Source organism: Quercus lobata, chromosome 8, assembly GCF_001633185.2.
Source record: "Quercus lobata isolate SW786 chromosome 8, ValleyOak3.0 Primary Assembly, whole genome shotgun sequence".
Classification (NCBI taxonomy): domain Eukaryota; kingdom Viridiplantae; phylum Streptophyta; class Magnoliopsida; order Fagales; family Fagaceae; genus Quercus; species Quercus lobata.
The window spans coordinates 44,981,980-44,996,376 of record NC_044911.1 but is presented as its reverse complement, the minus strand read 5'-3'; the positions used below and the strand labels follow the sequence as shown (position 1 = coordinate 44,996,376).

At 35.1% G+C, this 14,397-nt stretch overlaps 2 protein-coding genes across 2 annotated transcripts; one reads left to right on the top strand and one right to left on the bottom strand.

Annotated features, from left to right (window-relative positions):
- The first annotated feature begins 5,608 nt into the window (after positions 1-5,608).
- Positions 5,609-8,783, top strand: LOC115955235 (4-hydroxyphenylpyruvate dioxygenase-like). The gene is made up of 2 exons (XM_031073301.1): positions 5,609-6,940; positions 8,314-8,783. Exons 1-2 carry the CDS (start codon positions 5,619-5,621, stop codon positions 8,498-8,500), a joined length of 1,509 nt encoding a protein of 502 aa, XP_030929161.1. The 5' UTR covers positions 5,609-5,618; the 3' UTR covers positions 8,501-8,783.
- A 1,630-nt stretch (positions 8,784-10,413) lies between these two features.
- Positions 10,414-13,495, bottom strand: LOC115955234 (GDSL esterase/lipase At2g42990). The gene is made up of 3 exons (XM_031073300.1): positions 13,036-13,495; positions 11,359-11,845; positions 10,414-10,904 (listed from the first exon to the last, which is right to left on the bottom strand). Exons 1-3 carry the CDS (start codon positions 13,399-13,401, stop codon positions 10,711-10,713), a joined length of 1,047 nt encoding a protein of 348 aa, XP_030929160.1. The 5' UTR covers positions 13,402-13,495; the 3' UTR covers positions 10,414-10,710.
- Positions 13,496-14,397: the final 902 nt, after the last annotated feature.

The following is a 14,397-nucleotide window of genomic DNA, read 5'->3' as shown; positions in this document are numbered from 1 at the left end:
TAGTTGTTCTTTAATGATTTAAATTGTTCTTACTTCATATCAATTGACTAAGATGAGATTCTAGAAATGAGTTCAATTATGTTTTTCTCATGATTTAGGATTTGTCTTAATTAATTGAATGCTTGATTTATTATTTCTTGATTTTAAAATTTGATATCTCTTGTGATTTATTTGGCTATGGATACATTTGATGATTTGATTTTATACCTAGGAAGCGAAGAAAAGCATGTTTTAGATATTTAAATAGAAGTTTTAACGATAATATTCTCCATGGTAGCAAGATTGATTTCTAGATTATCATGTAGTGGTTGGAAAAAATTAATGATCGTAAATATATACTGATATGAATTAACAAAGCGGATTCTAAAACCTTAATTCATTTCTCTAGATTGTTTACATCTCTTTATTGCTTTATATTATATCTTTTTTTAGTTTAATTATTTGCTCAGTATATTTAATTTCAAACAACCAATTTTTATTAAACTAGATTAAGATTAATTTGGTTAAGATTTGATTAATTTTTCTATGTTCATTCAAGTCCTTGTGGGTTCGACTTCGTTCTGGTCAAACTATATTTCGGTACAATTCGTACACTTGCGAGTACTTTAAAATTTCACAACAATAATAATAATAATAATAATAATAATAAAGCTTCACCTTTATCATTTATTTATTTATTATCTTAATGTGGGTGTTAAAAACCCTTTGGTTATCTGATTATTCTCACGAGTGTGTGTAATTTCAAAGAGAGCCAATTTCATATTAGAGATCATTTTAATTTGACTAATTAAGGGAATATATATTTTGGTCAATACCGATTTCAGTTGCTTTTTGGGGTGTGATAGTAAAACTGTGTAAATCAATGTGTGCGCAACAAATTTAACCCTATTTGTTAAGAGCTTAAAACTATTAGCCCATATTTAAGTTAATATGCCAGTCTCTAGCACAGCAATTATAATAATCGACACATGAAAAGGAATCACGAAAAGATTCATTTCAGCCCACAAAACATCTCTGTCACAAAAATGTGAAGAAAGGAGAGAGAGATGGTCATAATAGAAAGAGAAAATAGAAGTAGAGAAGCAGAGACCGGCGAAGAAGAAGAAAAAGAACTGGAGAAGAAAATGCAAGACTCGCAATGCAAGTCAGTAATTTGTACTGATCAATTTTTATTTTTCCTGCCGAAATGGCTGATATTATCTGCTACATCCGTTATAGACCGATATTTGTATGTGTTTAGATAGTGCTGAAAAGCACTATCTTGTGTCTGCATTTTCTTTCGTTCTATTTTTTTTTTTTTTTTTTTGTGGGAAAAGCATGTTTCAACAAAGCTAATGCACTTTCAATGGGTCTTGTGTACTGTTCACGAGACCTATAAACCTCTTTCTTCGTCAAAACTTTCATTAAAAATGGGTCTCACGATACTATTCACACATTTAAAAATAATTATTTTGTTACCATGTTTTCAACAAAATAAATGATATCCAAACACACTCTTAGAATGTTACGTTTCAAATGAATTTATATACCAGTTTATCGATTGGTACAATAAATATAAGTCATACCGGCCGGTATGTACAACATCGACTCCTTTACTAATTTTCTGGTCATGCATGTTTTTCACTCGCTTTTGACCAATTCATCAGCAAGGCATGGTAGATTGGATATGAGAGAGAATTGAACACATAATTCAGCAATGCATTTAATTTTTTCTCTTACTTTGTGCTTCTAATTCAGCACTACCAATCCCAAAATGGTCATAGACTTTTACACGATTTATTGTCAGACATTGAGTTATACAATGCCGTACGGGACACAATTTCAGTTATATTTGTAATACAATAAAATTGTCTTTTTAACAGTTACAACTCAAATTGTGTTGTTATATGTCCGATACAGACGATAATGTATGACGATCATCTATCAATAGCCAGCCAAATGACTAATGAGTGAACAACACCGGAAGCCAGAAAGGGAAGAATAGAATAAGAGTGATTGGCCCATTCTGATAAACGTGCCACATCATCCCATCAATATCCCTACGAGACAATTCCACCACATGACCCCAAAAGCTTACGTGCGGACTCAACTCGCTTGATGGCCATTTGTCCAAACCCACATTCCAAAACCAAATACATCTCTATTTAAACCCACTCATTCTCTGCCACGTACCTCCTTCACCACTCACTCTACCCCAACTAGCAACAACCGGGTTCAAAAATTGATTTTTCATCAAGTATATCCATTTTCTGAGGTTTTAATTCCTCAATATATATATATAAACTATCGGTGTGGTGTAAGATTATCATTATGAATGAACAGATTTAAAAATGTGATTTACTTCATCTTAGATAAGGCAAAGTGTCATTATAATTTTTTTTTTTTTTGAGAAGAATTATAAACTTTTATTTGGTTTAAAAAAGTGATAGAGATTATTTGCTATGTGAAAATGTGGAAAATTAAGTAATTAATGTTGACAATCTATGATATAAGATATTAGTTTACAAAAGTTAAAGCCTTAAAACAGAAAAAAAAAAAAATTATGGTTTTCAATTACATTGAGTTTTTATTGTCCTAATATTTTGAAGTCCATTTTTGGAAATGAGAAAAATAGTGTATTACCCATTTTTTTTCTTATATTTTGAACCACTTGTTATCAATTTTTATTTAAAAAAAAAATGCTAAAGGTATTACAAATTTTACGATATAAAACATACAAACTAATATATTAATGTATGTTATTAGTGAGTTTTGACCTTCTAATAAATGAATATTTTATTTTATTTTAGAATTTTTTATGGGAATTTTGATTTTATAATTAATGACACATCAATTTGTTAGTTTTATATAATAAAGTTTGTAGTATCCTTAATATTCTACAATTTTGGGCCTTTTTATAATAAGGCATGAGTTTTTTTATTTTTTTATTTTATTTTATTTATAATTTATAAAAAAAACTATTAAAAAATGCGGGCATAACTCGTAAATGGCCTAAAGTCTTAAGCCGCCACTAGAATCTAAAAAGCACAAGTTTTAAACAACACAATTTGGTCTAAGTGGATGGAGGGGGAGTAGAAGTAGAGGTGTTTACGGTTTGGTTGTTGGCCAATTTTTTCACTGCACCATAGGGGTCAATTTCCCCTTCACCGGCTCCAATGATAACCATTGGAGGTCGGTTCTTTGGTCTTTATGTTTTCGTCGGATCGAAAGTTAATTGCACAAGATTCCTCCACGAGAGAGGAATATGAAAATCTAAGTTCTAAACTCATAAATCTTAGATCAAAACCCATTGATCTAAGATCTCAATCCAAAAATCCAAGATATAAATACCAAAACTTAAGATCTAGACAACAAAACCCTAGATCTAAAGATTCTAAACCCAAAATCCTAGATCTATACACTAAAACCCACAACAAATCAAACCTACAATAGATTTTCTTTGATTACAATGAGAGGGAGAGAGGTTTGACACCTGGTTGGGCGGTGGTGGAGAGATAAACCACTGGTTAAGCCATAATAGAGAGATTTAGCACTTAGGAGTTAAGGTTTGGTTGGTATCAGTTCTTAATACCCAGATTGAGGGTGCCATTGAGAGATTTTAGAGTTTTGAATAAAAAAAAATGAAGATGAAAGGATAGAGAGAGATAGAAATTTGATGATATATATTGGTTTGGTTCAGTTACTATCAGAATACATGATCTAGCTTTGACGAGCACACCGCATTGGCATTGAAACTAACTATCTTCTCCAATTACAAGTTTGAATTTAGTTAGTTGGCTTGTGGAGCAATGTGGTTTAGTCGGTTTTGGGACAAAAGGTCAATTTAAGTACTCTCCTACACCCCTTCTCCCTCCCCCATCCAATCCGACCATTAAACAACAGAAATACTCTAGTGTATGCACTAGCTAGACAAACTTTGGAAGCTTGTGACTTAATGTTTAGTTGGAAGAACTCCTATATTTACTACTTCATTATTTCAATTAATAACAACACTACATTCTTATTAAAAACCAGCCTCACCACACGTGCTTCACATGTGTGATGAGGTTTTTTTTTGGGTTTTAGTGTCAAAATTTTCCAAAAAATAAAAGAGAAAGAAGCCACTAAAAATCATATGAACAATAAAATGATTAAAAAATCACTAAAATAATTATCTTGTAGGAAAGGACTACTCCCTCCTCTGATAGATAAAAAGAGTTAAAAAAACTTACATGAGATGAGAGAGATGGATAGAGTGAAAAAAAAAACTATTTTATTTAATTTATCTAAAATTTAGAAATGTTTAAATTAGTGACTTTATATATTTATCTTTATTATTTAAACTTGAGAGCATTTTGGTGTGTAGAATGATGAAACCAAAACAAGAAATTCTATTATTAGTAATATGGATATAAATGGATAAATAAATTCAATCTAAATTAGTGTCCCCACCCCCCAATAAGACTAAAAGAATACATTATCTTCAAGAATTTTTTTTTTAAAGATAAAAAATAAGAATACATGGCTTATGCTTAGTTATGCTCTTAGCTACAATCCAAAGAAAACTACAATCCTTTGAGTTCTAGCATATTCTTAAAACAAAAATTACACAAAACTTGAGTATTCTTTGAGACGTGTTTGCATATCATTACATACGTGTGTCAATTATTCTAAATCCATTTGTAAATATCATATAACTTTATATAACAAAAAAGAAAAGAAAAGAAATATCACTTATTACATAAACTTTTCAACTAATTGTAATTTTTAGGTGGTGGACTGTTTGGTATCCACTGTGGGACCTCTCTTCATACGCTTTCTAAGGGCTTGTTTGGTGAGTTAGTTTGAGTAATGTTATTTGAATGTTTTTGATATACATGTGGGTGAAAAAGTATATGAAAATGTGTATTATGTTATTTAAAATGTGGAGTTTTGTATTTGAGTGGGGCTACTAAACAGGAAAGTCTAGAAGCCAAGAATAGGAGTCGTTTGCTTACCGTGATAAACTTCCACGTCATCCGATCATTATTCCATCCACAAGCAAAATCTCAGCCCATGTTGACTATAACGTTTAGGCTATTTTGTAGTTGTATTCTGGTTATATAATGTATTATAAATCCGGTTTAAAACACTATTATTATTTTCGTGTGTGTTCTAATAAGTATTACTGTTTACTCAAAAAAAAAAATAGAAATGTTTAAATTAGTAACTTTATATATTTAACTTTATTATTTAAGCTTGAGAGTATTTTGGTGTGTAGAATGATGAAATCAAAACAAGAAATTCTATTATTAGTAATATAGATATAAATGGATAAATAAATTCAATCAAAATGAGTGTCCCCACCTCCCAATAAGACTAAAAGGTCCAGTTAATGTGTGCACTTAAGGTATACATTAAACCATTTATTTTTAAAAATATTTTTTCGAGAATTGAAAAAATTGTCAATAATTTTTCAATTATCGAAAACTTTTTTTCTAAAAATAATTTATTATTATGTGTCTTTAGTACACACATTAGTAAAATCCAAGACTAAAAGCCTAGAAGCCAAGAATAGGAGTCATTGCTTACGGTGAATCCGTGATAAACCTTCCACGTCATCCTATCATTATTCCATCCATAAGCAAAAATCTCAGCCCATGTTGACCATAACGCTTACGTGCGGACTTCACTCGCTTAATCCAATCTCTCCAAACCCACATTCCAAAACCAAATTCCACCATCTCTATTTAAACCCACTCACTCTCCACCATTTTACTCTTCCACCACCCAATCATTTCCCACTCACTCCGCCCCGTAAACCCAACGTTACCCGAAACCAACAACTAACAACCATGGGCAACAATCCGGACGAAACCGGGTTCAAACTCGTCGGGTTCTCCAACTTTGTCCGGGCCAACCCGAAATCCGACCGTTTCAAGGTCAACCGGTTCCACCACGTGGAGTTCTGGTGCATGGACGCCACCAACACGGCCCGAAGATTCTCATGGGGCTTGGGCATGCCCATCGTAGCTAAGTCGGATCTATCCACGGGTAACTTGACCCACGCATCGTATCTCCTCCGCTCCGGCCAGCTCAGCTTCCTCTTCACAGCTCCGTATTCTCCTTCTCTAGCCACCATGGAAAACGTGGCCCCCGCAGCCGCGTCCTCCATCCCCACCTTCGATCGCGCCGCGTGTCTCGACTTCGCGTCCAAGCACGGCCTCGGCGTTCGCGCCATCGCCGTCGAGGTCGACGACGCCGTTTCCGCCTTCCACGTCAGCGTCTCCCACGGCGCCGCGCCCGTCTCCCCTCCCGTCCACCTCGACGAGGACCAAACCACCGCTCTCTCCGAAGTCCACCTCTACGGCGACGTCGTTTTGCGCTACGTCAGCTCCAAATCCAGCTCCGACTCCTTGTTCCTCCCAAAATTCGAGGCCGTGGACGCGACCTCATCGTTTCCGGCTTTAGATTTCGGAATCCGACGGCTAGACCACGCCGTCGGCAACGTGTCCGATCTCGCCGCTGCCGTATCCTACGTAAAAACCTTCACCGGATTCCACGAGTTCGCCGAATTCACGGCGGAGGACGTCGGAACGAGCGAGAGCGGATTGAACTCCGTCGTTCTGGCGAACAACGAGGAAACGGTTCTGATACCGATGAATGAGCCGGTGTACGGGACGAAAAGGAAGAGCCAGATACAGACATACCTGGAGCACAACGAAGGAGCTGGAGTGCAGCATTTGGCACTGGTGAGCGAGAACATATTCAGGACACTGAGGGAGATGAGGCAGAGGAGTGGAGTTGGAGGTTTCGAGTTCATGCCGTCGCCGCCGCCGACGTATTACAAGAATCTGAAGAACAGGGCTGGGGATGTGTTGACAGATGAGCAGATTAAGGAGTGTGAGGAGTTGGGGATCTTGGTTGATAGGGATGATCAAGGGACCTTGCTCCAAATCTTCACCAAACCTGTTGGTGATAGGTATTTTATGCAACAACTAATTTAACTCTATACTCTCTATTGCTGCTGCATTTTTAATTTGTTTCCAAACTCTAGAGATCATTTTTCACATTTGAACCAAAAATTGGAAATAGGTGGGTTAAAAAGCAACCATCTTGGAGTGAAAATTGAAAATGAAATCGTAGATTGTGTTTTGAATGTAGTTTTGGTGGTTAATTTTGTATGTGGTGGTTAACATGGTCCCAAGTGTAACCTTGGCTGGTAACCTTTTGCCGCCCCCCCCCACCCCCCCTTGATTGCTTCACTTTTTATTGAAAAGGTGAAAAAGAGAGAATAGATGGGTTTATTTTTTGCTTGATTAGTTATGTGGAGAATGTTAAAAGAAAAGATATTTGTGTTTGTGGTTTGTTTTTGTTCTTGCAATGGACTTCCCCTCTAAATCTCACCTTTTATGTAGAGGTAACTTCAGATGGATTTTTGAGAAAGATTGTAAATTATTTTTGTGGGGGGTCAAAAACACCAAGAAAAAAGAACAACTAGATGATTAAGAGCAACACAACTAATTTGTAAGGAAAGAGAAGGTAATTTACAATGGGAAGATTGGAGAAAGATTGAAGATCAAGATGGGTGAACTGAGTATGTTTCGTTAAGAAATGGCCTTAGCTGAGATACAAAAGATGAACTTAAGCTATTACAAAGTCTTTCCTCTCTCTTTTTCTCTTCTAAAACTGGAATCCCCTTCTGCTGTGGGTTAGGTCCTCCTTTTATCTTCCCCCTCCTCCTTTTCCAGCTGTTCATTATCTGGCTGGATCTCAAAGGAAGCTAGTCCCATCAAACACTTCTTCTCTTACATTTTTATCATGAAAGAAGAATTTTGGGGTGTCCTTGCAGTTCAGGCTGGTCATTCATCATTCAATGCGGCCGATACTAGGTAGGAACATCTAATTAATGAGGAGGTAGCTATTGCTTAAGGCTTTGTGCTGTTTTCTTAGTGTCCTCAGCAAGAATTCTGGGCCAAGACTTCAACCTCAGCAATACACACCTTGGCCTGTAGCTCGGGTGATTCCGCTCTTCTTTGGCCTTTGGGCTTATGATACTGAGACTTGGGCCTAATCCCATCCTCTTAAGTTGCTGCTCCAATAGTCTCTCTTCGGCCTGCAATCCACGTGGTGTAGATACCCCCTCCCACAATTTTCTTATCTATTTCTTTTGGTTCTTTTCCTTTCTTTAGTGGTGATTGGTGAACCAAACATGGTGACAGAGTTCACATGTAGTTGGGATTTAAACTTGTAATAATTATAGCAATTTCAAATGTAATTTATTTTATTTTTTGCTCTGTTTTGCCCTGTTTACATTATTTTGGATTGATTGGTTTTGGTTAATCATATGGACAGGCCAACCATTTTCATAGAGATAATTCAGAGAGTAGGATGCATGCTCAAGGATGAGGAAGGGAAGGAATACCAAAAAGGTGGATGTGGAGGATTTGGGAAGGGTAACTTCTCTGAGCTCTTCAAGTCCATCGAGGAATATGAGAAGACGCTTGAAACCAAGCGAGTTTCTGAACCAGCTGCTGCATGAGAATATAGTCTTTGATGTAACGTTCATCCACAGACCACAATACTATTTTTCTTCGAAGAATAAGGTAGTTGCTGGAGCCATGGTTGGTTATACTTTTTTTACAAAATTTGTGGACCAATTCTAAGATATTGTCATGCATGTAAGCTTCATGTGTCACGTGAACCACCAATTCAATGTACAAAGACATGAATGCTGAAATATGTTTATATAGATTGTCTAGTGTATGTTTATTATTTGATGATTTTTACTTATCAAAAAAAATAAAAAGATTTGTCTAGTGTATGCATTTTGGCTGTAATTTTCGGCAACTTAAATGAGGAATAAATTCTGGAAATTTCTTCTGTAATACATGTTTTGTATTTGTCCCTTGGAGGAGAAATTATTGTATACTCCCGGAGTACTATAAATGTGTACTTCCTCCTCTCACATGAATGGTGGGTCACACTAATTAAATTCATGGTAGGACCCATCATTCATGTGAGAGGAGGGAGTACGCATTTATGGTACTCCGGGAGTATCTAATAATTTTCCCCCTTGGAGAATGCACAATTATGTAAACAATATCTAGATAGATGTTTAGCAGCAGTTGTTAATATTTCATTTTTGGTATGAATTGAGACTGGAGGCTTGGCAGTGATGAAATTGAATGTTGGAGGATTCAAGCTATGATGAATAAGGCATGGTGTACTTTGCTGGTAGTCCATTAGGGTATGTATAAAGAAGCTACTAGAGCTCTTGTCCTAAAGGTTTCTTGCTACTCGGTGCCAATTGCCTAGAAAACCCAAAGGAGGATAGGTTGGCATCTCCAAAGGAAGGGATAAAGTCCATCTTGTAAAGTGAAAACAAGTGTAATTTCCAACCAAGTAGATTCAGTTCCCAAAATTTTTTTTTTCTTCAATTTAGGTGTGAAGCATGTCAATCTGGAATTGGTGGTACCTTTTTGAAGAGAACTCATAGAATAGGAGTGTGAGAAGTGTGGAGCAATTTGGAATATGTAATGGAAAAGAAGTAGGGGTTCGAAGGTTGTAGCAAGCAAAGGAAGAGGCAAAATTAGTACATATACCCATATCAAGTTCCAAATAAAAACAAGCTCATTTGGGATTTTTCTAACACTGCACGTTCAGTAAGCTAGAAGGTAGAGAATCCCAACTAGTAGTATTACTATTACTCATACGACTGATACAGGAATCCTTAAAATTCACCAGAACAAAGTCAAACGGGCTTAATTGGCAAGAACAAACAAACCCAGCTCTGATCATTGATAAAATGTTAGTGAATCTAACCCAAAAACTGGATCTATTAAATAGAGAGCCCAACTAGTACATAAACGTATATAAAGTTATAAATTCCGAAACACAACAGTCGGATTCAGTTTGACTAGTATGATCCAGTTTTGGAACTCGTGTATTCCTTTAGAGAGAGTAACAAAAAATTTCTTCTCATTGGCTTTTAATTGATTTGCAAAATCAATCAACAAATGATTGAAGACAACACCAAAAGTTTCTACTCCAAGAAAATCAATGTACTTTGATGTGAGATGTATGTCGTACCACAAATAGATTATATTGCTTTCAAATTTACTAGATACAGTTGTAGCTTGAAATATTTTGGAACTTTTGCATGACCACAATCATTGTCAATAGGGTGGTTGTCACCTTGAGTGCCTGCACAACTACATTCCGCAAACCACAATCATTGTCAACAGGGTGGTCGTCCTCCACATTATCTTTAACCATATCACGAACAAGCTTTGATATCCTTGGTGCTGAATAGAAAGCATGAAAAAGTTTGATTTATTTCTAGCTAGATGTGACCTTTAAATCCATAAAGGGTTCATTCAAATCCATAAAGCGCCCATTCAATACACAGGAAAAGAGAGGGAGATTATGAATTCACGAATTCACATACCAAAGAAGATAAATTGATAGTAATTTTATAATAATAAACTTCTATTTTGTTTACAAATTAGGGCATATTTAAAATCTCTAACAAACTTATTTTCCAAGTAAGCATCCCTAAACATATTTTAATTAAAGTAGTACCATAACAGAACTCTAAGTAGTTGACTACAAAAGGCTTAAATATATCTGAAATTAAGAAAATAAAATCCTAACCCCTCAACTTAATTTCATAAAAATATAAAAAATGAGCCCCATATTTTCTTCTACATATAGCATGAGAACCAGACAACACACGCTATAACATATATATCACAGAAACTTAGCTAGAGAATTTTTAATCAAATATTTGGAGATTATCTGAGTTGCTTTCTCTGAAGGATGGAAAGCATCCCAAAACACATATTTATTTGCATCTGAGCATGTAAATGGACTCTGCGGATCGCACATGTAGCTCATCTCAAATAACCCAGTGCCACAACATCCCACACTCACAACATCGAACCCTGCAACCAAGAGCAAATAGTTCTCAAATCCAATGGTTTAAAGGATAGAGAAATAATTTAGCTAAAAAAGAAAAAACTTAAGACATATCAAATTTAATTTCAAATTGCATTAATGCATGCTTTTGCAAGTTTATTTGATAATTAAATAGGAATTACAAAAAAAAAAAAATTCCTTTCCTTTTTTCTAAAATTACCAAAATTTTCTGCTAGAACAATAAAGAAGGAAGTGATAAAGAATTTGTGGCTTAATATAGATTTCTGCTAGGACCATTTAGGAACTAGTCATTAAATAATTATTGGAGCCCACAGTTGTTTCTCAAAGCAATTATTAATTGAATTTATGAAGTTGGAAAGTTGTTTTGGAATGATCCAAAATAAGGAATAATGAAATAAATGTCAAGAAAAAATGAGGAGGAAGAAAAACTAAAATGATGTATACGAAATCAAAACTTACCAAATGTAGAAGGCTTCTTAACGATTTGTAGAAAAATATCATATGCATTTGCAAACACTAGTTTAAGACCAGGAAGCTCCTTGTTAAGCTTTGGCACCAAACTCTTCAATTTCCCATTAAATTCCAAGGCTACATTGTTATATTCCTTCACACAGTCATGATCGAAAATGTTTACTGTTCTCTCCAATGGCAAACACCCCATTGGAGGAACCCCAGTTAAGGATATTTTTCGAGCTCCTAGACCATGTAGTGTGTGAATGAAATTATTGGCAAGTCCGATTAGAAAATCCTGGTACTGTTCGATTGTGAATTGGGATTGTCGGTCTGGTAATGTGTAATAGTTCTCAAGGAAGTCGTTTGTTCCTACGCTAATCAAATATAAAGACTCACTTAATATTTCTTTTGCCTTCTCATCGCCAGCATACACTTTCAATTTCTTTTGGTAGTCCTTGTAGTACTCCACTTCCTTCCATAGAGGTATAACACCCTGAAACGGGATAAATTACATGAATAAAACTTATTTGTTTACTTTTTAGATAATCCGTTGTTATAATTTATTACAAGGGAGATAATAGGAAGTGAGAGTTTAAAACATAAATGTCTTCTTTAAAAACACTAGGAGGTAGGGCCGTAGGGATGTGTATGGGTTGGGTTGATGAGTTTCTTCAATTCAATGACCCAATCCATACACATCCAACATGGTTGGGTTGAAAAAAATCCAATCCAACTCAACCCATCACAGGGGGTCCAACCCAACTTACATGGATCTGGTTGGATCCATGGGTTTGAAATATTTTTTAATTTAAATTTTTTAATTGAGCATTATAGCAATACTAATACAAATAAGAGAAAATTTTAATTACCTAATAAACATGAGCATAGAACCAAACCAATGCAAATTATTTTATTAGTGCTTCAAAGTTAGAAGGATATCATATATTTCTATCCCAACTCAGTTGTTGAATAAAAGAGTAAATGATAAAATTATATAACATATTTTTTAAATATATATTAAATATAGGTGGGTCAGATTGGATTAGATGGATTTGTGAATTTGCTGACCAGCACCTAACCCAACCCATCGTAAAATAAATTTTGACAATCCAATTCAACTCACCAAACCCTACAAATTGACTCAACCCGATAGGTTGGGCTAATTTTGGCAGATTAGCAAGTTGGCCACACACCCCTACCAAGAGGTACCAACTAGTTGAGTTACAAACACACTAACATATGAACTAAAAAAAGTAATACTCTTTTTGGCAGAATTTGGGAGATGTGATTAGTAAATCTTATCTTCGTTTTTTTTAGAAAGGTTGATTCCCAAACTCAAATTCATGACCTATCACTTTTGATGGAAGACATTTACCATAGCCCTTACGCATAGACTAATGGGTTAATTGTTGCTATGTAGAATTTGATAAATAAGGCATGAGTGTGTGTAGAGTGCAATGTGATGTGATGTGCAAATTGATACTTATGCACACATAGAATTAACATGCCAAATTTGTTGTCAAAAGTCTTGTAATTCAACTAATTGACAACTCCTACTATTTCCAATGAAGACATTTAAGATTCAAATCTCCCCACCACTAACTCTCGAATTGAAAAAGAAAAAACAAAAACATTCAAAATTTGTTAACGTGTATGTATTGGAAAGTTCATATTGGTACTTACTAGCACATCAGAAGTGGCATTATCATAGCCAGTTCCTGCAGAAGCAAAGCAAACTCCAGTAGCAAAATCTGAGATATTATAAGTTGGATCCAAGTAGGCAGGTATTGCTGGCTTGAGTCCAAAAGCCTCAGAGATGAAGTCAGGAGGAATCCGACCATTGGAGAAGCGTCCGGTTGGGTGGCCGCCAAAAAAGTCACGACCATAAGGCACGAAGTTGCTCTTGGCAATCGTTTGAATCTGGTTATTGTTACCTGAATCCACAGATGAGTCTCCAAAAACTATGACTGCTGGAACTTTAGCTTTGGATTTTCCTACTAGTACTAGGATTTGGATTAAGAACAGCCATGGCATGTAGATGTATGCCATCGCAGTTTTTTAGTATCTCAGTTGCTTGAAGCAACAATAGAGATTGGCTATGGAAATGGGATGTGGGAGAAGAAATGCTAATAATTTATTGCATAAAGGAAATGAGAATTTAATTGGATATCGACCTGAAAAGTTTGGTGGTGTAGTTATTATTGCTTTTAATTGTGAAGTACCAAGGTCTACCATCATTATGAGGTTGTGCAGGGCTTAGCTATCAAGACATCTTGCAGTAACGTGCCGATCAAAGTCGGTGTTCCCAACATTTTGAGTTCATATTTATGGTGCGAATTGTTGAAGTCAAAAGTATTTCATGAATTTATTTTGTGTGTGTGGTTGGTTGCGTGTGGAAAAGGTTAGAAATTAGTACACTACAATGCAGCCTCTGGCCCCTTGCTGCTCCACCCGGCCCCCCCCTGGATCTCATGCACTTGTTACATGAAGGAATCACTTGCATTTCTTGAAACTTAATACAACCTTTATGGTTCGTTGGGTAAAATAATTAGCTGTAAACTATAAAGTACTTCTTGAAAAAGCAGTTCCCTTTCTACTTTTTTCAGAAAGCATGATTTAATTCACAATTTTGTAGAACCAACAAATAAATAAATAAATACATATATATATATATATATATATATATTAAATTGCATCAAATGAGCCTTTATAATAAATAAGAACATTTAACTAGCATAGAGGTGATTTATCAGGAGGCTTAGCTGCACCAATGTTTTTGTTTGAATTTATAACGCTACTAGGAGTAATGAAAAAGTTGATAGATGCTTTAAAAATATTTGTTAGAAATTTTTTAAAAAAAAAAAAAAAATTTATGGGGAAAGAAAAAAGTATTGTTTTTTTTATATAATTTTCTATATTTTTCATGAAAGTAGTATAAAAACTTTTTTTTTTTTTAAGATAAACTATAGAAGTATAAAAACTTTCTTAAAATAGTTCATTAACAAATGTCTTATGACCACCTATTAACTAGACCCATTTATTATT

What these genes read in the sequence shown, in the direction of transcription:
- LOC115955235 (XM_031073301.1), top strand. Translation starts at nt 5,619, where the DNA reads ATGTTGACCATAACGCTTACGTGCGGACTTCACTCGCTTAATCCAATC. An exon ending in ACCAAACCTGTTGGTGATAG is followed by an intron (nt 6,941 to 8,313) that starts GTATTTTATGCA and finishes TCATATGGACAG; the next exon opens with GCCAACCATTTTCATAGAGA.
- LOC115955234 (XM_031073300.1), bottom strand. Translation starts at nt 13,401, where the DNA reads ATGGCATACATCTACATGCCATGGCTGTTCTTAATCCAAATCCTAGTA. An exon ending in ATGCCACTTCTGATGTGCTA is followed by an intron (nt 11,846 to 13,035) that starts GTAAGTACCAAT and finishes ATCCCGTTTCAG; the next exon opens with GGTGTTATACCTCTATGGAA. An exon ending in TAAGAAGCCTTCTACATTTG is followed by an intron (nt 10,905 to 11,358) that starts GTAAGTTTTGAT and finishes TCTTGGTTGCAG; the next exon opens with GGTTCGATGTTGTGAGTGTG.